This window comes from Garra rufa, chromosome 15 (assembly GCF_049309525.1).
Source record: "Garra rufa chromosome 15, GarRuf1.0, whole genome shotgun sequence".
Classification (NCBI taxonomy): Eukaryota; Metazoa; Chordata; class Actinopteri; order Cypriniformes; family Cyprinidae; genus Garra; species Garra rufa.
The window spans coordinates 3,048,141-3,076,072 of record NC_133375.1 but is presented as its reverse complement, the minus strand read 5'-3'; the positions used below and the strand labels follow the sequence as shown (position 1 = coordinate 3,076,072).

The 27,932-nt window shown below is 36.6% G+C and overlaps 1 protein-coding gene across 2 annotated transcripts; it reads right to left on the bottom strand.

The window, feature by feature from the left end:
* Positions 1-6,479: 6,479 nt before the first annotated feature.
* On the bottom strand, positions 6,480-14,262 carry LOC141286757 (RING finger protein 122-like). 2 transcript variants are annotated; one of them, XM_073818858.1, is made up of 5 exons: positions 14,111-14,262; positions 11,165-11,210; positions 10,689-10,730; positions 10,387-10,469; positions 6,480-7,640 (listed from the first exon to the last, which is right to left on the bottom strand). In XM_073818858.1, exons 1-5 carry the CDS (start codon positions 14,218-14,220, stop codon positions 7,526-7,528), a joined length of 396 nt encoding a protein of 131 aa, XP_073674959.1. In that variant the 5' UTR covers positions 14,221-14,262; the 3' UTR covers positions 6,480-7,525. The 2 variants fall into 2 exon arrangements, with proteins under 2 accessions (XP_073674959.1, XP_073674960.1); XM_073818859.1 differs by having other exon boundaries at positions 10,387-10,466.
* Between the last annotated feature and the right edge of the window lie 13,670 nt (positions 14,263-27,932).

The following is a 27,932-nucleotide window of genomic DNA, read 5'->3' as shown; positions in this document are numbered from 1 at the left end:
CATTTCAGGATTTCTCTCCATATAGTGGACTTCTATGGTGCCCCCGAGTTTGAACTTCCAAAATGCAGTTTAAAAGCAGCTTCAAAGTGCTCTAAATGATCTCAGCTGAGGAAGAAGGGTCTTATCTAGTGAAACGATCGGTTATTTTCTAAAAACATTTACAATTGATATACTTTTTAATATCTAAACAGAGTACACACAGAGCTAGACAAGCACATTTGAGGTTAAAAAGTATATAAATTGAAATTTTGTTTTAGAAAATAACCGATCATTTTGCTAGATAAGACCCTTCTTTTCTTCGGCTGTGATCGTTTAAAGCCATTTGAAGCTGCATTTTGGTATGGGTTCAAACTCGGGGGCACCATAGAAGTCCATTATATGGAGAGAAATCCTGAAATGTTTTCCTCAAAAAACATAATTTCCTTACAACAGTAGAAAGATGGCAAGGGGGTGAGTACATTATCTGTAAATTTTAGTTTTGAAAGTGAACTACTCGTTTAACAGTTTGGTCAGTTACCTGGATACACGGCCATATTGGCGATACTTGGATGTAAACAACAGCATTGATTGCATGGTTAATATACTACTGAATATGTTGTTCTGCTAATTTATGCTGTCTAAATCATGAGGGAAAACATGTGTACGATGTTAAAATTTTATAGAGAAGGACTTAGCAGAAAAGGGCACAGTATTTTGACAAACTAAAGTTATTTGGTGGTAAAGCTATGTACAAGCAGTATTAATTCCTTAGACCTTGATTTGTTGTAACTTTTAGCTTTTAGCATTTTGGGCCGCTGTGCCAAGAGTGTGTTTGCAATATGTAATTTAGTAAATATGGCAGTGTTTTAGAACCATCATTTTTTTAAATAAAGTCAAAATGAAGATATTAGTTGTGTTATATTGCATGAATAAACTTAAGTATTTAGAAAATTCAACCCACTCCAAAACAGGTCTATGGCAATTAACTGAGTTATGAAAATATTAAAACAATGTTGGCAAAGTTATATTGTTAGCGTTTCTAAGATCAATGTTATGTTACATATTTTGTGATAAAATTGACAGAATTTAAAGGCTACGATTTGTGTTATATTAATGTATAATATGCGTGCTAAATTATGAATAGACTTGAAAATGTTAAATATTATTTCCAAGCATTTATCCACTTTATTTTTCCTGTAAGAGTGGGTGCGGCCATTTTTAAATTTAATGTGTCTGGCTTCTAGTCTCATTCGCGTCCAGCTATTTTTATCTGTACAGATAGTCTTGCTGCTTGATATTGCAAACTGGTGTGTCTTACCATATTATTTTAATGTATTATCTTAAAATAATATGCACAGTTTTACCGTTTACTGCACTGTGATATTTCCCTGCGGTGGCTTATGAACCGGAAGTCTGACACATTACCAGAAAACAGATTATTTCCCCATTGAAAAAACAAGGTGGATAGGATCAATAAAACAGCTTGTGAATAGTCATTTGATTTACCTCAGAAAAGACAACAATAAGAAGCACTGGAGCCCACATTAACTTTAAACTTGTTGGGGGTGTAGCCTACAAATGTTTTTGCATATGGCCCCAGGACTTGCTATGCCACTGATTTCCATATTTGTTTTTGAATTCTGTCTACTATATTTTCAAGTTTAGAAAAACATGCACTGAAGTCTTAGGATGCTGCATTACTTCTTGCTGGATTTAAATCATGAGTTTAAAGTATTTAAAATCAAAACAACAACACAAGAATCATTCAGTTTCAGCTCTGCGTTTATTGCATTTCATTGAATATCATTTAATGTATTTTGAACTCTTTGGTAATTAGTTTTCCTCATTACTTTGAATATGTATTTGATTTCTGTCTACTCATAAATATGGTTTATAGCAGGTGTTAACAGTGATTAACAAGCATTACTAAGAAAGGATGGGGTCGGGTGGGGTTGCTATAAACCATTAAAGCTCATTTGGTTCTAGAGAATAACCACCCCATCCTCCTGTTGGTAATCACCGTGTTACACCCCCCACCACACAAACACACTACACCACACCGGTCATTTACGACTTTACACGGCCCCCTGCAGGCCTACAACCACCACAGACCGGCAGGGGGGGCAACTAGACCGACTTCACCTGCTTTTATACCACAGAGGGCAGGTAAAGTACCACGGTGTTACTACAGAGAAATGTGTCAAAAATCCCGCGAGGAGAACAGGAACAATGATTTAGAATTTAGAACCCTTCTTCTTTATGACGTCATATTGAATCGTCTCGGAAGGCCGTTTTTTAAATAAATATGTAATGTCTTCAATTTAACACAGTCGCTGCTTACATATTAGGCCATAAATACCAACATAACTAACAAGAAGAGGATCATATTTAGCTATAAGAATATATATGGTGGGAGTTTGTTTTCATTATAATTAATAAATTCCTTTTTTGTGAAACTCACATTAAAATTGTTTTCTTTTTTTAAGTTTTACGTTTTTTCCACATTTGTTTTGATACTTTTCGAATGCATTTTATGCCTAATGTAGTTTTTATTCTTCTAGTCTTCACATTTTCAAACAACTACATATAAATTACGATCTCAACAAAGGATAAACAATTTCTTTTTTTTCAAATTATTGGGTGGCTATAATGAATAGACTTGAAAACGTTAAATATGATTTCCAAGCATTTATACCATAAGTAAAACAACTTGTGAATAGTCATGTAATGTGTTTTACCTCAGAAAAGACAACAATGAAGAGCCCACATTAACCTAGTGTTTTCACAGTAGCGTCATCAATCACTATATTGGTGGCACTGAATGTAAACAGTGCCACTGAACTGAATGAAGCTTGCATGTTTTGCTGATTATTTTTGCTTAAAATGCTCAATAATTGACATGTTTGGGCTGTACTAATCGGTCAGACTGGAAAAAAACATTTGGAGTACTATAGATTTCCACTTCAGAAGATGTCAATTAATGGACTGGAGTGGTGTGGATTACTTGTGGATTGTTGTGATGTTTTGATCAGGTGTTTGGATTCTCATTCTGACGGCACCCATTCACTGCAGAGGATCCATTGGTGAGCAAATGATGTAATGCTATAATCGTCCAAATTTATGAAGAAACAAACTCATATACATGTTGAATGTCTTTGGGGGTAGGTACATTTTTAGCTAATTTAATTTTTTGTGTGAATCATTCCTTTACTGTACATTTAATATGTTTACAATCAAGAGGAAGTAAAAACGTGTTGGGTGCAGACAAATAAAAAATGTATGATTACTGTGATTAATTTAACATTATGATTTTTGATGACTTGTATTCTCTGCTGTCAAGTCACATTTATTTATATAGTCCTTTATACAGTACAGATAAGAAGAAAAATAACAGTGTTAATGTTGCAAAATTCACTACTTATGAAACAAATTCAGTTTCAACTGTAATGCAGCTCTGCAGGAGATACAGTCAAGCCCAAAATTATTCATACCCCTGGCAAATTCTGACTTACTTTGTTCAACCAGCAAGTTTTTTTTTGACCGGAAATGACACAGGCTTCTCCCAAAAAATAATAAAGACAATTTACAAGAGGCATCATTGTGGAAAAAAAAAATATTTCTCAGCTTTTATTTACATTTGAACAAAAAGAGGCACGTCCAAAATTATTCATACCCTTTGCAAACTGTCACAGTCTATGGGAAAATCCAAAGTTCTATACCATTCCAAATAGTCCAATCTGTTCTAAAGCATCCTAATTACCCTGGTTCATTAGGAACAGCAGTTTTAATCAACTCAACAGGTGAAAAACAGAAGCTCTCTGATGTTGGTTTGTGGACAGTCGTGGCTAAGACAAAGGAGCTCACTGAAGACCTGCGGCTGCACATTGTGGCTGCTCACAAGTCAGGAAAGGGCTATAAGACCATATCTAAATGTTTTGAAGTTCCAGTGGCTACAGTGCAAAGTATTATTAAAAAATACAAGACACTGTGAAAAATCTCAGAGGACGTGGTCGGAAGCCAAAAGTGACACCAGTGCTGGCCAGGAGGATAGTGAAAGAGGTAAAAAAGACTCCAAGGATCACCACCAAGACCATCCTGATGAATCTGGGCTCTGCTGGTGGCAACATCTCAAGGTACAACATCTCTTCATCCACAGACGCAGACCAAGGAGGACACCGCTTCTCCAGATAAGGCACACAAAAGCCCGCTTGGCCTTTGCAAATGCTCATCTGGACAAAGAAGAAGACTTCTGGTCTTCTGTTTTATGGTCAGATGAACCAAAAGTTGAATTGTTTGGCCACAATGATGTAGCCTTCATTTGGCGTAAAAAAGGAGAAGCCTTCAACCCTAAGAACACCATCCCCACTGTCAAACATGGTGGTGGGAACCTAATGTTTTGGGGGTGTTTTTTTTCAGCTGGTGGACTTGTGAATTTAATCACAGTAAACGGCACCATGAAAAAGGAGCAATACATCATGAAATTCAAATTCTCAACAACAACATCAGGCAGTCTGCAGAGAAACTTGGCCTTGACCACCAGTGGACATTTCAGCACGACAACGACCCAAAACACACAGGAAAAGTGGTGAAGAAATGATTAGCAGACAAAAACATTAACGTTTTGCAGTGGCCCAGCCAGAGTCCTGACTTAAATCCAGTTGAGAATCTGTGGAGGGAGCTAAAGTTCAGGGTGATGGCAAGGAGTTGGAGCTCATCGCTAAAGCTGAATGGCCAAAAATACCAGTGGAGACATGCAAAAAGCTGGTCAGCAATTATAGGAAGTGTTTGATTGCTGTAATAGCCAATAAAGGCTTTTCTATTGATTATTGAGAAGGGTATGAATAATTTTGGACATGCCACTTTTTGTTCAAATGTAAATAAAAGATGAGTAATATTTTTATTTTTTTCACAATGATGCCTCTTGTACATTGTCTTATTATCTTTTGGAAGAAGCCTGTGTCATTTCCGGTCAAAAAAAAACAAAAAAAAACTTGCTGGTTGAATAAAAGTAAATTTAAATCAGGATTTGCCAGGGGTATGAATAATTTCGGGCTTGACTGTAAGTGTCATTATTCAGCTCAATTTAGTTCTACGTTAATTCAGTTTATTAACAGAATCAGTGTTGCAAAGTTAGTGTTATTTTCCAGTTCAAATGTTCCACTGTAAGAAAAAAGGATCAGTAGAAAAGGTGCAATATGTAATTTAAACTATGGGTAATCAATCACTACAGAAATTTCCTTCCTATTACCGCAATACATTAGGCCCTATTTTTACAGACTTTTCTTAGAGTCTCCATCTGTTCGTTTAGTTTAAGTAGCATGATTGTGTCATTTTAATAAAAGAAAGTAAAACAGAAACCAAGATGAAAAGAAAGTTGAATGATGGATTAATTGGTTGACTGTGTGATTCATTCATATATTTTTAGCTACTAATTCTTTCATAGGCAAGTAATATTATTCAGAAGCATCTGGACTATAATTATCTGAAGCTTACTCACTTATCTGAAGTCTGCTGCATCTTAATCACAGATCTAAATAAAAGTTACTGTATATAATGATTTAAGTGAATGAAAAATCTGAAACTGAATGAAACCTGTAAGTTTTGCAAGTATTGAACCTAATACCTCAACCTGTCTTTTCTTTGAAATATGTGACCACAAAAAACAAATCGGCAATAGACGAAAATACACTGTATGGGTCAAAATGATCTATTTTTTGTTTTATGCCTCAAATCAAGGGATATTAAATAAAGATCATGTTTCATGAAGATATTTTGTAAATTTTCTACCATAAATATATCAAAACTTAATTTTAGATTGCTTTTGCTTCATTTATACAACTTTAAAGGCAATTTTCTCAGTATTTAGTTGTATCTTGGCCAAATATTGTCATATCCTACAAAACCATACATCAATGGAAAGCGGTATTCAGATTTCAGATTATGTATAAATATCAATTTTAAAAAATTGACTCTGACTGGTTTTGTGATCCAGGGACACATATGCTTCTTTCTCATGTAAAAATGTTTGCAGTTTTAGAATTAGAGAGGTCATAAACATAATTGACTTTTTTGTGTTTGTTTTAGAGTGTACATGTAAAGAAATTATAAGAGAACGCTCTCAATCTGACGGCACCCATTCACTGCAGAGGATTCACTGGTGAGCAAGTGACGCAATGCTGCATTTCTCCAAATCTGTTCTGATGAAGAAACAAACTCATCTACATCTTGGATGGCCTGAAGGTGAGTAAATCATCAGCAGATGTTTACTTCTGGGTGACATATTTTTTTAAGTTAACTCAGGGAATAGTAAAATGATAAATAAATGTAGGAAATGACACATTTGAAATCCTTCCGTTGACTACTTTTATACTTAAATGTAATAAAATATAATTAAGAAGGTCATGTTTTATCACATCTATTAAACTGAAATGTATAAAGTGCTTAAAATATTTTCCCGGCAGACACACATAATCGAAAAAGAAACATGCCACACACAAAACTGCTTTCAAAATGTTCTTTTTTCTTTCTTTTTTTTCAGTGTGAAAACATTGACTAAAACACTGCAGGTAGTAACAATGGCAACCAGGTTACAGTGAACAAACACAAAAACTTGAAATACAAAAAGAAAGCCACTTGTGTTTTCACTGGCAGCCCATTTCTGTGTCCAGGAACCGTGGTAGTGTTCGCTTAAAATCTCATGAGACAGTCAATGATTTGTGCACACATATTCTAGAATGAACAAGACATCGGTCACTACTACTGATGACTGTAAAACACATTCACACACTCATACACACACACACACCCACACACACACACACACTGTGATAAAGTTCTTTGGGCCCAGTGCACTGTGCAGTTGCTGTTGTGTTCAGTGCTGGAATGATGTAAATCCTGTTTCCTCCATCTCAGCTGGTCTGATGTAGAGAATTTACAATACAGATATTCAGTTTATAATCCTAAAACCCAGAAGATGGGAGAGTTTCTCACAGGAGTTTGTTGGCTTTTAGTGGTCTTTACATTTAATTTTGGCACAGTTTGTTGTACAACACAAATACACACGTTCTTACCTCAAATGAGAATTTAAAACCGTTGTGTGCTTTAAACATTCGCTACAGAAAGTGTAAACTCGCATTCTTGTGGTAGTTCTTACTGTTTGTAGCAACTTGAGTTTCTAAAGCACTCAAGGGTTTCCTCATTTAAATGATTCATAAATCTTGAATTAGTGTTTCCCACAGACCTTGTTTTTACTCAACAATTAAAAACCCCTTATAAATTCCTGAGGGAACCTGTGGTGAATTAGCCTTCTGGGTTAGCATACAAACCGACATTATGACTCAACAGCTCAGTTAGCTTTCAGCTTAAAGCCTTAGCCTAGAAGTTTCATCAGTCAGTCGATGGTTTCCCTTAATGTTTTATCGAGAAAACATGCCAGTTGAGTTCACCAGTCTCACAATACAGTGAGAGTCTCAGTCAGGTCTGTAAAAAAGACTCCAGAGAGAGTTTTTGAAGTCTGATGTCAGTCTTCTCCAGAGGTTTCTGAGTGCTACACCAGCTCATCCAGGAGTGTGCCTATGCTCTGGTGCTGCTCGGAGGAACCAGCCAGGGGTTTATTACACATGGGGCAGACGCAGCGCACCTCCAGCCACTTCACCACACACCTGCAAACACATGTGCTGTGTTAAATCTGCCTTTTTTTCATTCTTTCATTTAAGTTGATGTAGTTGAAGTGTATGCACAGTTGAGGTCAAAAGTTTACATCCCCCTTTTAGAATCTGCAAAATGTTCATTATTTAACCAAATACCACGGAAATGCATGTTATTGTTTATTTAGTACTTACCTGAATAAGAAATATCACAATAAAATACATTTACATGTAGTCCACAAGAGAAAATAATAGTTGAATTTATAAAAATGACCCTGTTCAAAAGTTTACATACACTTGATTGATAACACTGTGTTGTTCCCTGAATGATCCACAGCTGTTTTTTTGTTTAGTGATAGTTGTTCATGAGTTCTTTGTTTGTCTTGAACAGTTAAACTGCCTGCTGTTCTTCAGAAAAATCCTTCAGGTCCCACAAATTCTTTGGTTTTTCAGCAATTTTGTGTATTTGAAACATTTCCAACAATAACTGTATGATTTTGAGATCCATCTTTTCACACTGAGGACAACTGAGGGACTCATATGCAACTATTACAGAAGGTTCAAACACTCACTGATGCTTCAGAAGGAAACGCGCTGCAGTAAGAGCCGGGGATGAAAACTTTTAAACAGAATGGAGATGTGTAAATTTTTCCTATTTTGCCCAAATATCATATTTTTTTCATTTAGTACTGTGTTTCAGAAGCTACAGAAGATACTTACATGTTTCCCAGAAGACAAAAAAGTTTCAAATTAAAAAAAGCTTTCACCCCCCTTAGCTCTTAATGTATGATTTTTCCTTCTGGAGCATCAGTGAGTGTTTGAACCTTCTGCGATAGTTGTATTTCAGTCTCTCAGTTGTCCTCCGTGTGAAAAAATGGATCTCAAAATCATACCGTCATTGTTGGAATGGGTTCAAATAGGCTACACAAAAAATGCTGAAAAACCAAAGAATTTGTGGGACCTGAAGGATTTTTCTGAAGAACAGCGGGCAGTTTAACTGTTCACGACAAACAAGCAACTATTGAACAACTAAACAAAAAAAAAACTTTTGATCATTGTTAACAAGTTAACAACACAGAATTAAAAATCAAGTGTATGTAAACTTTTGAATGGGGTCTTTTTTTTAATAAATTCAACTATTATTTTCCCTTATGGACTATATGTAAACGTGTTTTATGTGAAGTATCTTGTTCAGGTCAATACTAAATAAACAATTACATGCATTGTGTATGATCCCTCTTATTTTGGGAAAATAATAATTAATAATGAACATTTTTGCAGATTCTGAAAGGAGGATGTAAACTTTTGACCTCAACTGTATGTTTCACAAGAGATCTGCTAGACTGTAGTTTACTTCACAGTCAGCATGTTCATCATCTTTAACCTTGCATTAGAGGGGCAAAATGCTCTCTCTCTCTATTGGTAGCTACATATAGGAGCATATGATTTGCAAATATTTTATTGCAAATAGTTTTAAAAGTGACATCCCTGCTGAAATAAACTGCTAAAACCAGCCTAGGCTGGTTGGCTGGTTTAAGCTGGTCACCAGGCTAGTGTTAGAGGGGTTTTGGCCACTTTCTGACCACCAGCTAAAACCAGCGTGACCAGGCTGGGAGACAAGCTAAACCCAGCTACTTTCAGCTTAAAACAGCTAAGGTGTTTAGCTGTTTTTTCAGCAGGGATATCATGAAAATTGGACTTATGTTTAGATGCTATAATTGGACCCAGAAACGTGGAAAATGACAGCCCAGTAGCTTTGTTTTGGTAAGTCTTTCTCTGCAGGCTTGGGGAGAAAACGAGTGTGTCAGATTTTGCTTCATCATGACATATAAAGGGTATCTTATTATAATAGTGCCGCCCCTTAGTCTGCACATTTCCACACACGGCACCGCAATATTGTTTTTGCAAGAGACAACGGTGTGCCAGTTCTCAAGCAATGCCAAAAGATTGAGCAAAGCATGCTAACTGTTCTGTCTTTGGCTGCACTGTTAAGCACAGACAACTATTCAGAGTCCCAGCCTCAGAGGAGACAAGAAAGCGGTGGATTTATTGATTTATTTACAGTAAATTACGCTGATGCCACACAGATCTAATATAAACATGCCTTTTCTTTCCCAGGGGTTTACCTTCACAGACATAACTAACTGTTTTTGTAACTCTTGTGTGTTTTTAACACAAACTTGTGTGTATTTTGTAGTTTAAGCGCAATAAGACATGAAAGAGAACTTAGTTTAGTACTCACATGCCGTGTGACAGACGCTTTTCTGTGCTTTTCTTAAATTGATATGGCTTTAAAATGCATGATTTCAGCATGATAGAAACTGTTGTTTTTTGGCAGAGGTATGAGCTGTAAAGGCACAGCTCTATTCTGGAAAAGGGGGTGGGGAGCAGCAGCTTATTTGCATTTAAAGAGCCATGCACGAAAGCAGCATGTTTTTGCTTCCACTCAAAATAGGCATTTTCAAAACGATATATTAATGATCTATGGGGGTATTTTGAGCTGAAACTTCACGGACACATTCTGAGGACACCTGAGACTTACATTACATATTGTAAAAAGGAAATATCTAAAAATGGCATCATTACAAAAAGGGCCTAAATACAAAGGGAAACTAAGAATGTTAAAGAAACAAAGACCAGTGTATATGTAAACATGAAGTATGGAGTCTCCTGTCGTTCACAGAGCTGCTAACAATAGCAGGATGCTGGTGCTGCTGTTGCTTTATGAACACCAGCTGTTAGACTCCAGCTTATTACTCACCTCCTGTGAAAGGCATGTTGGCATGGCAACACTCCCAGCTCATCTTTCACCTTAAAGTCCTCCAAGCACACGGCACACGTCTGCTGTGGAGGGACGTCACATGCACCGCGGGGGTGTGGGGACACAAATAACAATGAGGAAAAGTGAAAAAGAAAGAGTGGAAATAACTCTTGAAAGCTTTTGAGAATATAACAGCAAAATAAAAAACACATTTGATCATGGGGTTCAGAAGGACATCAGTTTAGGATGAGATTTACTTGCTTATTGGAGTTTATTGGAGTATTGACAGGGCAGTTTCTTACCCCATGAAGATTCAGCTTCTTCGGGTCTCCTTTTAAAATCACCTGTTATTTACACATATGCTGACAGTTAGTACAAATAGCCTTGATTAACATTATATGTGACCCCTTGACCACAAAATCAGTCATACGGGTCAATTTTTGGAAACTGAGATTTATACATAATCTGCAAGCTGATTAAATAAGCTTTTTTGTTGATGTATAGGGCAACTATTTGAAAATCGGAGGGTGCAAAAACACCGAAATATTGAGAAAATAAACAACCTTTAAAGTTGTCTAAATATAGTTCTTAGCAATGCATATTACTAATTAAAAATTAAGTTTTGATATATTTACATATATTTGACCCATACAATGTATTTTTGGCTATTTCTACAAATATACCTGTGCTACTTAAGACTGGTTTTGTGGTTCAGGGTCACAAATGATCAAATCTAGGAGATGACCTCTTTAAAGCATATCCGCTTACTCTTTCTTACCTCTCTGTATCCAAAGCGTTCACTCTGGGCTTGATGTCTCAATTTACTATTGATGTCAAAAGAAAAGAAAAAGCACACAGTTACTGAAAAAAGATGAGAAATGCAAAACTTCAATCAATAGTTTTGAATACTAGTGTTTACATGGTGAGAATGATGTTTAGAAAATGGCACATGCTCGATTGTGTTTAGAGTTTTAAAGTAAAGGTTTGCAGATTTGCAGTTTATAAAACACTGGAACACTATTTGAAAATGAATATTAGCCCATGATTTACTCATCCTCCAGTCATCCTATAAGACTTTCTTCTTTCCGATGAATGCAATTAGAATTATATTTAAAAAATCCTTTCTCTTCCAATGGCAGAGGTTTATAATGGTAGTGAATGGCTGTTGAGATTTTAAAGCCCCAAAAGTGCATTTCATTTTCATGTTCTTGGAAAATTTAGAAAAAGTCTGTCTAATGGAAATAAAATTATGTTTTTAGATGTTTGTCTAATAGGACTGACATTATTGTCTGTAATGGACTGATGTGAGCGGTGGATTCAGGATAAAACTTAAGTGAGGCTGAATCTGTAACATGGTCACAACAAAATTAATCATGGTGATTCACATAGGCGTGAGTCATTTTCAGAGCCGGGATTAAAACCCAAGTTAAATTTTACTGGTGAATCACTGATTTGCACGGTAGTGTGTTCTGCTCACGACACAAGCTCTTGAAGGTCTAAACACTCCGCTCTTCAACGGCTTTCATTTGCATTTGACATGATTTACATACTGACCGATAGTCAAGTGCAAAGAGAGAAATAATAATACATTATAGAAGTCTTCTGTCTGTGCTTTGCAATGTATATACAAATATAAGAAAGGATGTCAGATAGATAAGTAAATAAAAGAAAAGATAGAAGACAAGAGAAGTAAAGAAAAAATTTAGGATAGATAAGGAAAGAAAAGAAATGGACAAGGACAAAAGACAAATGAAAAGAAAAAAGGTAGGATAGATAAGGAAAGAAGAAACAAGAAGAATTAAGAAACAAAAAAGGTAGGATAGATAAGGAAAGAAAAGACATGGACAAAGACAAATGACAAATGAAAAGAAAAAAGGTCAGATAGATAAGGAAAGAAGAAACAATAAGAAAGAAGAAACAAAAAACGGTAGGATAGATTAGGAAAGAAATGGACAAGGGCAAAAGACAAATAAAAAAAGTAACAAGGTAGGATAGATAAGGAAAGAAAAGACATGGACAAAGACAAAAGACAAATGAAAAGAAAAAAGGTCAGATAGATAAGGAAAGAAGAAACAATAAGAAAGAAGAAACAAAAAACGGTAGGATAGATTAGGAAAGAAATGGACAAGGACAAAAGACAAATAAAAAAAGTAACAAGGTAGGATAGATAAGGAAAGAAATTAAATGGACAAGGACAAAAGACAAATGAAAAGAAACAAGGTAGGATATATAAGGAAAGAAGAAACAAGAAGGAATAAAAGAAACAAAAATGTAGGATAGATAAGGAAAAAAATGGACAAGGACAAAAGACAAATGAAAAGAAACAAGGTAGGATCGATAAGGAAAGAAAAGAAATAGGTGGAAAAGAAAAGAAAAGTCTCAAAAAGGTCAGATTTATGGGCCATTCTACAGAACTGATTCAGAGTTGGAAACGTCTTGAAAAAAATATATTTTTCCACAAATTTTGTATGTATGCAAATTATCCAAGGTACACATTTCTAGTAACTGTGCAGTTAATTCTCATATTGTATTTTCAGAAAGTTTTGTAATATTTGTCCTCTCCCCAAATTTTAGGCTTTTTGGTTTTTCATAAAGTGTTTTTTCAGACTAGTGGAAAGAAAACATCCACAAAACACTGTTAAGTGTTTCTTTTATAGCACTTTATCTATTTGTGTCAATAGATTTAAATTACAATCCATATTTTTTAAGGCCGTTTTCTTAAAATGAGTTTTTTCTTCTACACTGAGACATAAATCTCCACTTCAGCAACATTCACGCAAATCAAACTTTGCATTTTTATTCCTGTCTACATCCTGAAGGTTTGTACAGAAGGATTTGTTCATATATAATTTGCTTGATTTTATACAACACTTTATTCCTCAAAAAATGGTAAAAAAATAGTGTTTCCTGTCTTTTTTCTGAATGATGTGAGGAAATTAAAGAACCAAAATTCCCTCTGTAAAAACGTGACTCTAATATGTGAAAGAAATTAAACAAGAATTTTAAAACTGACTTCAACCAATGTTTAGATTTTTGTACTAGCAAATTAGCACATATTTAATTAATTAATGCCTCATTTGCATATTTAAACCTAAGATTTTAGAAAACTTGTAATACATACAAGGTCATAACTATTCGTTGTTTTTTTTACCCTATTCACCTGCAGTGTCTCGCCTTTAAAACAACAATGGATAAAAATGCAAACATATATTTCAATATCATTTTCAAAAGTTAAAATTTAGGGGTTAGGGTTCGGGACAGCAACCTCCCAATTGAAAGTACCCACTAAATTATGAATTTATTTATATTAAGCTTACTGATATTTTAAATATTATTGTGGGTTTCAAAAGATTATATAAGGATCTCAGTAAACATCTAAGAATTGAATACTTAAATGCTTTTTAAATGTGTTTTGGTTTTGAGACAGCAGTTTGGACCAATTCTGTAGAATGGCCCATATAATGAAAGAAAAGGTTGGGATATTTGTATTGGCTTGTAACACAATAACTCCATTAAAAACAGCTCGTCTCATGTGTTGGTGTCATGAAGCGTCCTGTTGACGTCTGCATGTGTACCGTCAACACTGCAATTTCCTGTTGACTTTCACCGCCGACTCGCCACACTATTGTTCTACGGCTAATCAATGATCTCATAAGATACACATGCCTGTGTGCAAGTCTCAACACCTGTGTGTGTGTTCGTGTGTGCGTGAGATCACACTCACCTTATAAAATAGCAGCAGAATATGAGGCTGAGCACGAAGACGAAGATGCCTGTGCCGAAGATCACCATATAGATATTGAGAGGAAGGTCCTGGAAGGTGACGGATGGCATAGTGCAAGTCTTATTGGAGTAGATCAGTCCCAAACCGCAGAAGCACCCTATACAGGGAGCGAAATCTTATCAGTAACACATACAACATGAAAAAAAAACATCATTCAAACAGAGCTTATCAGTTAGATGTCTATATTAGATCACAAATATAGCTCTCCTTTCATCTGACTATAGCGCTGATGATGTTTCAGACTTGAGTCCAGCACTCACTGGACAAAAACAGGAAATATTAAGGGCTTTCACTCAGTCTAGATTCTCTGTAAAAGGAAACACAGGTGTGTGAACTGCTAACAATCATTATATCATTAGAATTTGGTTCCAGAATTGTGAACGTCATCCTGCAGAATCCAGTGACCATTCTTTTTGAAAAAATTGTGTAAAAATATCTAAAAAACTACTTGCAATTAATAAACTGAAATAAAAATGCCACTTAAAGGGATAGTTCACTCAAAAATGAAAATTACCTTATGATTTACTCACCCTCAAGCAATTCGTAGTGTATATGACTTTCTTCTTTCAGACGAATACAATTGGAGTTATATTAAGAAATGTCTTGGCTCTTCTAAGCTTTATAATGGCATTGAATGGGTGTTGAGATTTTGAAGTCCAATAAAGTGCATCAATCCATCATAAAAAGTACTCCACACAGCTCCAGGGGGTTAATAAAGGCCTTCTGAAGTGAATCAATGTGTTTGTGTAAGAAAAATATCCATACTTAGAACTTTCTGAACCAATCAAAACAACTGATCAATCACAGAGACCATTCACTCACTTCAGATAGTGCTTTCAAACAGAGCTGCATTTCCCAAAAGTATCATAAGAAAGCACTGATGCTTGTGGGAACAGTAGCTCAAAACAATGCTTATCAGAGACCAGAGAAAAAAAGAGTTGTTTCACAATGAACAAAATAACTAAAAATAGCCTAAATAATTTGTGCATTTATTTAAATTAACATTTGAAGTTTATTGATCATGTTTTGTAGTAAAGCCAGAATAAAAATGTTGCATTATGTATGCTATAGCCTGTCACTGGCAGCCCCTTATGAAATTAAGTATTTTCAACTATCAGTTTTGTAGTTACCACTACAGTAAACATATTTTAACCACGTGTAAAAAATATAATGTAATAAGTTGCAATTAAGGTATATTAAATGTTACATTTCAAATATAAAGTTATAAATATAAAGGGATATAATTACACATTTTACTCTTAGTAATTTAATAAATGTAATAAATTAAAAGTTTAGAAGTACTATCAATATCGACGATACTGGCCTATCTGTATCGTATCGAAAAAACTAAATAAGTGGTATCACCCATCCCTTACACACTTTACTGAAGTTTAAAATCTCAACAGCCATTCACTGCCATTAATAAGCTTGGAAGAGCCTGGACATTTTTTAATGTAACTCAGATTGCATTCATCTGAAAGAATAAAGTCATATACACATAGGATGGCTTGAGGGTGAGTAAATCATGGGCTAATTTTTATTTTTAGGTGAACTATCCCCTATAATTTTAAGGTGTTGGACAGGGTTGCCAAGTATGCGCATTTCCTGTGGAATTACACTAAAAAATAAAGGTGCTTTAAAAGGTTCTTCACAGCGATGCCATAGAAGAACCATTTTTGGTTTCACAAAGAAGCATTCAGTCAAAGGTTCTTTAAAGGACCATCTCTTTCTTACCTTTTTATAATCTGAAGAACCTTCTTTCACTACTAAGAACCTTTTGTGAAACAGAAAGGTTCTTCAGATGTTAAAGGTTCTTTATAGAACCATTTAGACAAAAAAAGGTTCTTCTATGGCATCGTGAAGCACCTTTATTTTTAAGAGTGTAGGCTTCTTTTACACTGTTGGACAAACTTTTTCCGATCTTATGTTGTATTTTGGTGAGCCTGTGTAAATTGTAGCCTCGGTTTCTTGTTCTTATCTGACACAAGTGGCATTCAATGTGTCTTCTGCTGCAAGTTTTGACATGTTGTGCATTGCTCTTCTGCAAATCTTGGTTGCAACGACTGGTTCTTTGAGTTATAGTTGCCTTTCTATCAGCTTGAACCAGTCTAATCTTTCTCCTCTGACCTCTGGCATTAATAAGGCATTTGCACCCACAGAACTGCTGCTCGCCAGATAGTTTCTCTTTTTTGGTCCATTCTCTGTAAACCCTAGAGATGGTTGTGCACGAAAATATTTTTTTCAGCTGAAAATGGTCAATCATTGTCATGTTTTGGGCTGTACTAATCAGGGAAAAACAGGAAAAACATTTGGAGTACTACAGACTGCCAAAAGTTATAACAAATCAAGGAGAAGTGTGCAATAAACTGTCTGAGGAACAAAAGGCGTTTGTGGTTGGCCAGACTGAACCAGGATTTCCAGGACAAGAATCTTGACAACTTTCATGTTTGTTCTTATCATTACCAGTCACCTACCTGATATTCGGCTAACCATTTAATTAATACTGCTTGTGCATATCTTTACCACCTATTAACTTTAGTTTGTCAAAATATTGCATGCTTTCCTTCTCTATATGATTTAGCAGCTTCCACACATTCTTCCATGGTTTAGACAGCATAAATTAGCAGAACAACGTGTTCAGTAGTACATTAACCGTGCAATATTGTTTACATCCAAGTATAATCAATATGGCCGCATGACCAAGTAACTGACCAAACCATGATATAAGTCCAAAGCCTCTATATGCATGATTGCCTCTATATGCCTCTATATGCTTGATGCGATACACCAGCCTCATTAAAGGGATAGTTCAAAAATGAAAATGTTATGTTTATCTGCTTACCCCCCAGGGCATCCAAGATGTAGGTGACTTTGTTTCTTCAGTAGAACACAAACAAAGATTTTTAACTCAAACCGGTGCAGTCTGTCAGTCATATAATGACAGTGAATGGCTTTGAGAGTCAAAAAAACATACACAGACAAAACCAAATTAAACTCTGCGGCTTGTGACGATACACTGAGGTCTTAACACATGAAACAATCGGTCTGTACAAGAAACTGAACCGTATTTATATAGTTTTTTTAACCTCCAATCCACCACAGTGTCCAACTGTCCTGATTGGGTTTACAACAGCTGGCACGTGACTTGAGTTGATCAGGCTCAAAAGTTGGGAGTCAGTGAAAAGTCAACACCCCCGGATGAAAACGTAACAGTGGCGGCTGTTGTGAACGTGCTCAGGACAGTTGGACATTGCGGTGGTAAAAATGATATAAATACTGTTCAGTTTCTTGCACAGACCAATGGTTTTGTGTATTAAGACCTCAATGTATCGTCACAAGCCGCAGGGTTTAATTTGGTTTTGTCGCTGTGTATGTTTTTTTGATTCTCAAAACCGTGGGTCCCATTGACTTCCATTATATGACTGATAGACTGCAACAGTTTGAGTTAAAAATATTAATTTGTGTTCTACTGAAGAAACAAAGTCACCTACAATTTGGATGCCCTGGGGGTAAGCAGATAAACATCAAATTTTCATTTTTGGGTGAACTATCCCTTTAAATTACAGTATCGCATTATATCTATAATTTGCACTGTAAATGTCTATTACTGTGACTTTAAAAGAAAAGCAAGAAAAACAGATCTAGGACCTGATGAATGATTCAAAGCTCTCCAACTTCTCAATTATCAAGAGGTCCCGTGGGTCGCCGCTACTCTTAAAGTGCAATTAGAATGCTGATTGAGTCTAATTTCCCTCCGTAACTCATTAAAAAAAAATCACTGATTCTGAGCAGCTGGCTGAAAGGAAATTCCACCAAGCACTGTTACACCAATACACAACATTGGCTGGGTTTGCAGTCCAAGCGCACAGCGAGACATTGCATTCTTTAGTAACACATCTGTGATTTGTGATTGGACGAGTGCCCTGTATAACTTCCCCACTTGCTGCGTTCATATTGTTCAGGAGCAGAAGTGCCCAAACCACTAATAATGAATAGGTGCCAGTGGTTTATATATCGCAGACCTTCATTATGCTCACAGCCATTTGTTAGCAGCTTGTACAAAACAATCAAGAAATGGAGGAAGCTTAAGAACATTTCATTCGATTATAAAGAAAATATCTTAAACATGATGTTTATTAGGGAACAGGAAGTCATTTGCCATTTTGTGCCCAATGTGTTTCTCCATGACCTAAAATATTATTACAATTTAATATAACTGTTTGTTTCCTACTGTAATATGTTTTAAAATGTAATTTCATCCTGTGATGCAAAGCTGAATTTTCAGCATCATTACTCCAATCTTCAGTGTCACATGATCTTTCAGAAATTATTCTAATATGCTGATTTACACTGAAACATTTCTGATTATTATCAGTGTTGAAAACAGTTGTACTGCTTCATATTTTTGTATAAGCTTACGTTACGGCAGCACTTCATAAGAAAAACACATTTGGATGACACTTGGTACGAGGTTCAACAAATGAAACCAATAAACAGCGGCTCTTTCATCTCTGCTTTCTCTGTCAGCTCTTCACGAGTTACCTGGACCAACGGAAATCAATAACATTGTCATTTAACATCATTTCTGCCAAAAGTGAGACACGTCTGCCTCAAGTAGAGCTGCGCTTCCAAGGAGGGAAATCGATAGCGGAGAACTGGCGTAGTATCAGTCTCTCCACTTCATTCTCACACTCCCTGCTGACAAAACTACTGATAATGGCCTCAAGAACCTCAATAAAGTCTTTTGAATATATTATTGACAGCTGACTTAAAATAGGAGGCGTCTTCCCTTTCCTATTCTTCTGTTTAATGTGTAAATATTACCGAATGCTGGCAGACGATCCCAGTCAGCTGTCTAGTAACTGTTTATCAATAAGCTCTTTTCCTCATGCTTGAATAAACATTTCAGCTAATAAACATGTCATCTGTTTTTCCAACATTAATTATTTGATTAAATATTTTATATATACAGTTGAGGTCGAAAGTTTACATACACCTTGCATAATCTGCAATAAGAGGGATCATACAAAATGCATGTTATTGTTTGTTTAGTACTAACCTGAATAAGATATTTCACATAAAAGATGTTCACATAGTCCACAAGAGAAAATAATAGTTGAATTTTTAAAAAATGACTTCGTTCAAAAGTTTACATACACTTGATTCTCAATACTGTGTTGTTACCTGAATGATCCACAGCTGTGTTTTTGTTTCGTTTAGTGATAGTTGTTCATGAGTCCCTTGTTTGAACAGTTAAACTGCCTGCTGTTCTTCAGAAAAATCCTTCAGGTCCCACAAATTCTTTGTTTTTTTTTCAGAATTTTTGTGTATCTGAACCCTTTCCAACAATGACTGTATGATTTTGAGATCCATCTTTTCACACTGAGGACAACGGAGGGACTCATATGCAACTATTACAGAAGGTTCAAACGCTCACTGATGCTCCAAAAGAAAACCCAACACTGCAAAAACTCTTGTTTCCAGCCAAAATATCTAAAAATTCTTAAATCAAGAAGGATTTTCTAGACAAGTAAAAATTATTCTTGTTTTCAGAAAAAAAAAGTTAAAATTAAGTGAGTTTTTGCTTAAAACAAGCAAAATAATCTGCCAATGGGGTAAAGAGACTATTATTTCAGATTATTTTGCTTATCCCATTAAATTATTTTGCTTGTTTCACGCAAAAACTCGCTTAATTTTAACTTTCTTTTTTTCTGAAAACAAGATCATTTTTACTTGTCGAGAAAATCCTTCTTGATTTAAGAATTTGTAGATATTTTGGCTGGAAACAAGAAAAAAAGTCTAAGTAAGAAAAGCATTTTTTTGCAGTGAATGCATTAAGAGCCAGGGGTAAAAACTTCTGAACAGAATGGAGATGTGTACATTTTCCTTATTTAAACTAAATATCAATTTTTTTTCATTTAGTACTACCCTTAAGAGGCTACAGAAGATTACATGTTTCCCAGAAGACAAAATTAGTTAAATTTACCCTGATCTTCAAATTCAAAAAGTTTTTACCCCCTGGCTGTTAATGCATGGTTTTTCCTTCTGGAGCATCAGTGAACGTTTGAAGCTTCTCTAATAGTTGCATATGAGTCCCTCAGTTGTTCTCAGTGTGAAAAGATGGATCTCAAAATCATACAGTTTGTGGGACCTGAAAGATTTTTCAAAAGAACAGCAGGCTGTTTAACTTAAGGACAAACAAGGAACTCGTGAACAACTATCACTACACAAAAAAACAGCCGTGGATCATTCAGGTAACAACACAGTATTAAAAATCAATCATCTTTTGAACAGGGTCATTTTTTGAAATTGAACTATTGTTTTCTCTTGTGGACTATATGTAAACATCTTTTATGTGAAATATCTTATTCAGGTCAGTACTAAATGAAAAATAACATGCATTTTCTATGATCCCTCTTATTTTGGTTAAATAAAATTTTGTAGATTCTGCATTCATTCTTCAGCTCAGTCTTATATTCACAATAAAACATTAGAATTAATGTCCGCTGAGGAAAGCCACATCTTTGTCGTACTGTCCTTTGATCTGTTATGGCTGATTTCCGTCGTACAAGTTGTTGTTGAAAGTAAAAAATTAACTTCATTGTTTACAACCCTGTTTCAGTCTCTTTCAATATAAAAGTCTTTACTGCTGACTCACAATGAACAATGTAGCTAAAATCACCATCACAAGCACACACACACACACACACAGAGTTTCCCAATACCAAATACTCTTATTAAATACTACTATCATTTACATAAAATAGCCTATAATTAATTGAATAATATTATTTAATAAACAACAACAACAGGCATCATAAAAGTTGCTTGGCAATTCAGTCAAAAGTACAAAGACAGCGCTCTCATATACATCATTAATGCTTCATAAAGTGATATGCCAAAACTATTTGCTCTGAAAACAAATAATAGATTAATGAGACCAAACACTGCATTAGATTTATCCAAAACCAATTATATCTCATGTTTAACCACTATAGAGACATCAGAGCAAGCGGCAAATTCCAGAAGAACTAGTTTCTCTTGGCAGGTTAATAAGTGCTGAATGGCTGCTGATGCCCTGGAGCTCATATCTCTGAAACCCTCTAAGTAAATTTTCATTTTTGTTTCACAAACAGCTTATTTGAACTATAAACAAGTACATTCTCACCTTAAAACCTCTTAAAACTACATTCTGTGACACAAAAATAGTATTATTTTTTAAAATTATACTAGATTTGGGCGTCCACCCATTACACTCGCTGTGAGAAAAAAATGTAAGCAGAGTGATACAAACGGAGATGCGGTATCACTACAATATTGCACTCCTCACAGCCAATCAGATTCGAGAACCAGAAAGAACTGTTGTACAATAAATATAATGCAAAAAAAAAACAATCAAATAAACATGTACAAGGTTTGAAATACACTACAAGTGTGCATTCAATAAGCGTACATCTTTTTCACAAGAGGTTGTGTACTGTTTGCGACACACCATAAATAAAAAATCAAGCAGGAGGTGAGATGAGGGTGTGTGTGGAAGAGACAAACATAAGAAGGCGTATAAATGTACAAACTAGGTCACTAGAGTTGTTTGCCATTTAACAGACACATTTGCTTCAGTAACAGAAAGCCATTTGCGGAGGCTGTCCCGCAGGAGCAACCTCGGGGTGAGGAATCTCTCAGCGGCACAGCAGCGATAAAGCAGGGTTGAGTCACCCTTTCTTGGGATTTAAACTGTTCTTTTTGTGTTGGCAAAGCAGATCCTTAAACAAACCACACATTTGCCAGCAGAGCTCTCTGCAAACCTGCTGACCTATATTGCGAGGATGATGCCGGTGTGAAAAAGACGGACGCTTTCTGGTCTCTGTCTGATATCCAGAAGATGTAGCAACACAATGACTCTAAAGTCGTAATAACTGTTAAAATGCAAGTGCATATTTTACCTTTACATGAATGTTTAATTGCCATTAAAAGAAATATTCACCCAGAAATTAAATCCTGTTATTGTTTACTCTTTTTCATTCTTCTGTGGAACACATGCTGAAGACTGTACTGGCTGTGTTTAATAAAATGGCTGCTTTTCTACATAAAGCAGACCCAAAATGTGCATTTCAGCTCTTTCAGAGCTTTTTCATTGAGTTTTAAATGAAATATTAACAACCCCACGAGATTATAGAGGGCTCTCATCTGTGAAGCACTTTCAAGACAAATATGGAACGACCTATAAATATGAAACAAGGACTAAATCGAACATTTTTAACAGCCCTCAATGAATCTCAAGAATCTAGAAAGAATGAGAAGTAGATCTTTGTTAAGTACTGTATGTTATATCAAGCTGTTTGGTATAGGTCCACTGAAGTGCCTTGAAACACGCAGCTGTATTCTATGTGGTGACGTACTTTTAACTGAAACAAAAACATATCGCCCAGCCCCGCCCACTAATGTTGAATAGCCAATAGCGTTCCATTTATATCTGCTCGGGCAAGAGCCGTTGAGCTCGGTAAAGCCGCATTTGTAGCTTATGACAGCCACAGACTAATAAATCACCCACAGGTTCAATATGAAACTCTTGCTAAAACGAAATAGTGATCATAATCATGCTGAGGCTGTGTAGTTTAGTACATGCCAAACGCACATGATCTGCTCCGTGTATTGCGTCTCTGTGTAGGGGGCGGGACACTACGGACTCTAGAGAGCATTTGATTGGACAGAACGTTTGATGAGAAACTGAAGTGCACGGTGATATCATCCAAATCCTTGATTCATATTGGCGGAAGTGACGAGACTGTAAGTTTTGAATGCTCATATCTTGTAAACGCAAATTTTGTCATTGTTTTGAAGCACACTAGCTTATAGATAATCTTAAGGCTAATATATTCATACTAAAAGCAAAAAACTTTAATTTTGATTTCAGGGGGACTTTAAGTGTCAATAAAAGTGAGTGTGAGGTGCTCCATTAATAAATAGTACATGTGTATATGTGACCCTGGACCACAAAACCAGTTGTAAGTAGCAATAGCAATAGCCAAAAATACATTGCATTGGTCAAAATGATAGATTTTTATTTTACGCCAATAATCATTACGATATTAAGGTAAAGATCATGTTCCATTAAGATATTTTGTGAATACTGTAAATATATCAAAACTTAATTTTTTTATTTGTAATATGCACTGCTAAGAACTTCATTTGGACAACTTTAAAGGCGATTTTTTAATGTTTTAATTTTTTTGCACCCTCAGATTCCAGATTTTAAAATAGTTGTATTTCAACAAAATATTGTCCTATCCTAACAAACTATACATCAAAAAATAGAAAGCTTATCTATTTAGCTTTCAGATGATTGACCCTTATGACTGGTTTTGTGTTCCATGGTCACATATAATTTATTAACATTTATTTTGTCCTCAAAATCAGTGACAGTGTGGTTTAACTAACATGATGAAAGCCTTTTTATAACATAACAATAAAACCACAAAACAGAGAAATTCGCAATTCAATTCAATTCAATTCACTGCATGTGAAGGTCATTAAATTAGCTAAAAACATTTAGACCTTTTAACGGAAACAAAATATATATATATTTGGTTAAATCAAATGAAGTTACCCCTAGAAAACTTCATATTCATTATTATTATTATTAGATATTCCTAACTCAAAAACATTTACATTTACATTTATTCATTTAGCCGACGCTTTTATCCAAAGCGACTTACAATTGGGAATACAGCAAGTGATTCATCCTAAGGAGGCAGATCAACATAGGAAGTGCTTAAAAATACCACATATCAGGCGTTGTTAGAAGAGTGCAGGCTAGAAAGGGAAGATCAAGAAAGTTTTTTTTAGGGATGCACGATATGAAAAATTCTAACCGATACCGATAGCCGATAATTAAGTCCTTCTTTTGGTCGATGCCGATACCGATAACCAATACATTCATATTTTTATAAGATAATTTTGTGCACACAGGAGAATACAAAATCTAAGATAAACTAATGAAATTTATATTATATATCTGGGTCTAACAATCATAACAAATAGTCCTGACTCTTCAAAAATGTTTTTATTTTTTTGTGTAAGGCACCACAATTCTAAATAAAATAAAATACTTTGACATTTGTCAACCTGGAAAAAATGAAAAGTGCATCATGGAGTAAAGTCAGATGTCCAAATGTCTGTGGTAAAGCTTACATGCAGTCCATTCTTATTGATCATATTATGAATGTGTGCAGCAGCCAAATCGTACAAGGCGGGGAATAAAACATCAGAGTTGAGATAAAAACATCTCAACTTTTCAGAATGCTGCAAGCGCAACGCAGGTCATGTGACACTGAAAGCACTGGCAAGGTGGAGAAACAGCTTATTAAAGCTGTACAGGAATAAACATTTTTAAATAAATTTGATAACAGAGCTACTGCAAGCGATTTTTAATGCTGAAAATCTATTTATTCTTTGCTGAAACTACCGCGTCTTTATGGAGAGCGCATGTCATGGCTGCTTAGCAACGGCAGACGCCACTGGAGCTCAAACTACAGAGCGGTTTGGCAAAGACTTTGGGTTTGGAAAGAAAGAGAAGGCGGCGCTTCAGCGTTTTCCACGCGTTTTTAGGCGCGACATGTGAACGGACCCTAAAACAGATTCACCGCGATGACGACCGCTGAAGTGAGACATAAGATTGTTAAAACTTAACGGCTTTTTACCTCCTCTCGGAATCCTTGCTAAACATGTGTTGCAAATAGCAATAGCATCGTCCTCCTCTGTCACCAGGAAAAACTTCCAGACCTGCGAAGGCGATGATGATGACACAGATGATGATGTATTAAACGCGACAAAGGCCGAGAGTCACTGCAGTTTACAGCTGCAGTCACTTGCACTCGGAAAGCAGATGAATCTCTGATAAACCAGACTGATTGAGTGATTTACCAGCAAGAGTACTTTATCGGATCGGGTTTCATTTATTTATCGGAGCAATAAAAATGAAGTCATTTTTACCCATATCGGTCGACAATTTATCTGTTCGATAAATATCGAATATAAATTTTTTTTTTTTTTTTTAATAGAGTCACATAGTGTCGAAAAAGCTGTCGCTTGAAAACTGTTAAGGAGTCTGCATTCCGGATAGGGGTGGGAAAATCATTCCACCAGACAGGAACGTTGAACGAGAATGTTCTGGAAAGTGATTTCATGCCTCTCTGTGGTGGTACAATGAGGCGTCTTTCACTAGAGGATCTCAGACTTCTGGAGGGAGTGTAGATTCGTAGTAGTGAATGGAGGTAGGCAGGTGATGAGCCGGTGGCTGTCCTATAGGCCAGCATCAGTGTCTTGAATTTGATGCGGGCTGTAACCGGTAGCCAGTGCAGGGATATGAAGAGAGGTGTGACATGGGCCTTTTTGGGCTCATTGAAAACCAGTCATGCTGCTGCATTCTGAATCATTTGTAGAGGTCTGATTGTACTTGCTGGAAGACCGGCTAAAAGAGCATTGCAGTAGTCCAGCCTGGAAATGACCAGGGCCTGGACGAGGAGTAGTGCAGGAAGCTCTGTTAGGAATCTTTAAAAGTCAATTGGTCATCAAAGATTACGCCCAGATTTCTGGCTGAAGTCGATGGAGTAATTGTTGATGAACCTAACTGGATGGAGAAGTCATGTTGTAAAGTTGGAGTGTCAGGAAAGACAAGGAGCTCGGTCTTTGCTAGATTGAGCTGTAGATGGTGTTCCTTCATCCAAGCAGAGATATCCGCCAGGCAGCCTGAGATCCGCGCAGCTACTGATGGACATTTGGTTTGAATGAAAGATAGAGCTGTGTGTCATCAGCATAGCAATGGTAGGAGAAGCCATGTGCCTGTACGATGGGGCCCAGAGATGTAGTATATATGGAGAAGAGGAGGGGTCCAAGAACTGATCCCTGAGGAACCCCAGTGACCAGTTGATTGGTTTTGGATACCTCCCCTCCCCAGGCCACTCTGAAAGACCTACCAGAGAGGTAGGATTTGAACCAGCGAAGTGAAGTCCCTGTGATGCCCAGCGATGAGAGGGTGGACAGGAGGATCTGATGATTCACCGTGTCAAAAGCTGCAGATAGATCCAGCAAAATGAGTACTGATGATTTGGAATCAGCTTTTGCAGTCTGCAATTAAGGCTTCAGTGACAGACAGTAGAGCAGTCTCAGTTGAATGGCCACTCCTGAACCCAGACTGGTTAGCATCCAGTAGATTGTTTTGTGAGAGGAATAAAGATAGCTGGTTGAAAACGGCTCGTTCCAGTGTTTTTGCTATGAATGGAAGGAGAGAGACAGCTTTATAGTTGTCAATAAGTGAAGTGTTAAGTGTAGGTTTTTTGAGCAGTGGGGTTACCCGGGCCTGCTTAAATGTAGTGGGGAAGGTGCCTGTGAGAAGAGATGTGTTGATGATGTGGTTAAGCGCCGGTAGGATTGTAGGAGAGATTGCTTGGAAGGTGTGAGGGGATAGGATCTAAAGGACATGTCGTCGGATGGCTGGAGAAGAGAAGTAGGAAAGGGAGGAGTTCCAGCCATGGGTGTGGTCAATTGTAGTTCTTGTATGTGTGGAGCTGAGAACTTATTACTGATAGATGTAGTTTTGTCTCCTCCGGCTGTGCCTCGTCGCGCCGTCCCACCGGCTCCTACGGACTCCTCCCTCCCTTCGGCACAGCCTCCATCCTCTGTCGCTCCGGCTCTGCCGCGGACCTCCAGAACTCCGTCTCTGCCTCGGTCGCCAGAGCCTCCTGTTCCACCTTGGCCCTCCAAATCCTCGGCGTCACCCTGGATCTTCAGCTCTCCATCTCCGTCTCGGGCTCCTCCTCTACCTGCTCCGCCTCTGTCGAAGCCCGTTCCCTCCACCATGGCTACTCCCTCCGTCGGCTCCACCGTGGGCCGTCATCATGGCTGTGGTCTGGGTCCTGCTAGTTTCCTCCTGCTTCGGGTCCCTCCTGTTTCCTCCCTGGCTCCTCCCACCTTCGTCGCCCCCTTGGACTGTCTGCTCTGCCACTTGGACTTTTGTTTTGGTCCCCCTCCTGGGGTTGCGTCCTCCGCCAAAACCTCCTCCATGGACTCAGTTTTTTCTGTTTTTTCCGCCCTTGTCTGTTTTGTTTTTCTTTTTCTACGGCGCAAGGACGCGCCTATTTGGAGGGGAGTGTAATGTCACAGTTCTGCCTGTTTTTCTACTTGGTTTCTCCCTTTGTCTCCCCCCGTCGATCTGTCTGCTTTGGTTTTGCCCTGGTTTGTCCTGATCCCCGTCACCTGTGCTCAATGATTAGTTTGTCTTTATAAGTCTGTCTTTGAGTTCATTACACTGTCTGTCTTTATTCGTGAATGTTGTCAACGTGTGTGGAAGTGATCTGTGTTCCTGCCTGTTCATCAGAAGATTATATTAAAATAGTGTTTATTGTGTACCTCGTCTCTCGTCTCGTCCGTCCAGCACATCAACTCATAACACAGTGTCAGTGTGGTGTAACTAACATGATGGAAGCCTTTTTATAACATAACAATAAAACCACAAAAGAGAGAAAATCCCTTTTGACCAATTTTCATGTGAATATCATTCAATTTGCTAAAAATATATTTATTTTGACATTTTAATGAAAACATTTTTTTTTTAAGTCATATGAAAGCAATCCCTAGGAAACTTCATATTCATTATTATTAGTAGATATTAATGACTCAAAAATGTATGATTGTTGTAAAAATGCCATTTGAAAATTTGCCCTTAAAGTCTATTCAAGTGTACAAAGTAAGTAGTATTTGAAGA

Excerpts from the sequence above, each read along its gene's own strand:
- LOC141286757 (XM_073818858.1), bottom strand. The coding sequence starts at position 14,220 with ATGCCATCCGTCACCTTCCAGGACCTTCCTCTCAATATCTATATGGTG. Across the intron at positions 11,211-14,110 it reads TTCTGCTGCTATTTTATAAG|TAAATTGAGACATCAAGCCC; the intron begins GTGAGTGTGATC and ends TGACATCAATAG. Across the intron at positions 7,641-10,386 it reads CAACATGCCTTTCACAGGAG|GTGTGTGGTGAAGTGGCTGG; the intron begins GTGAGTAATAAG and ends ATGTGTTTGCAG.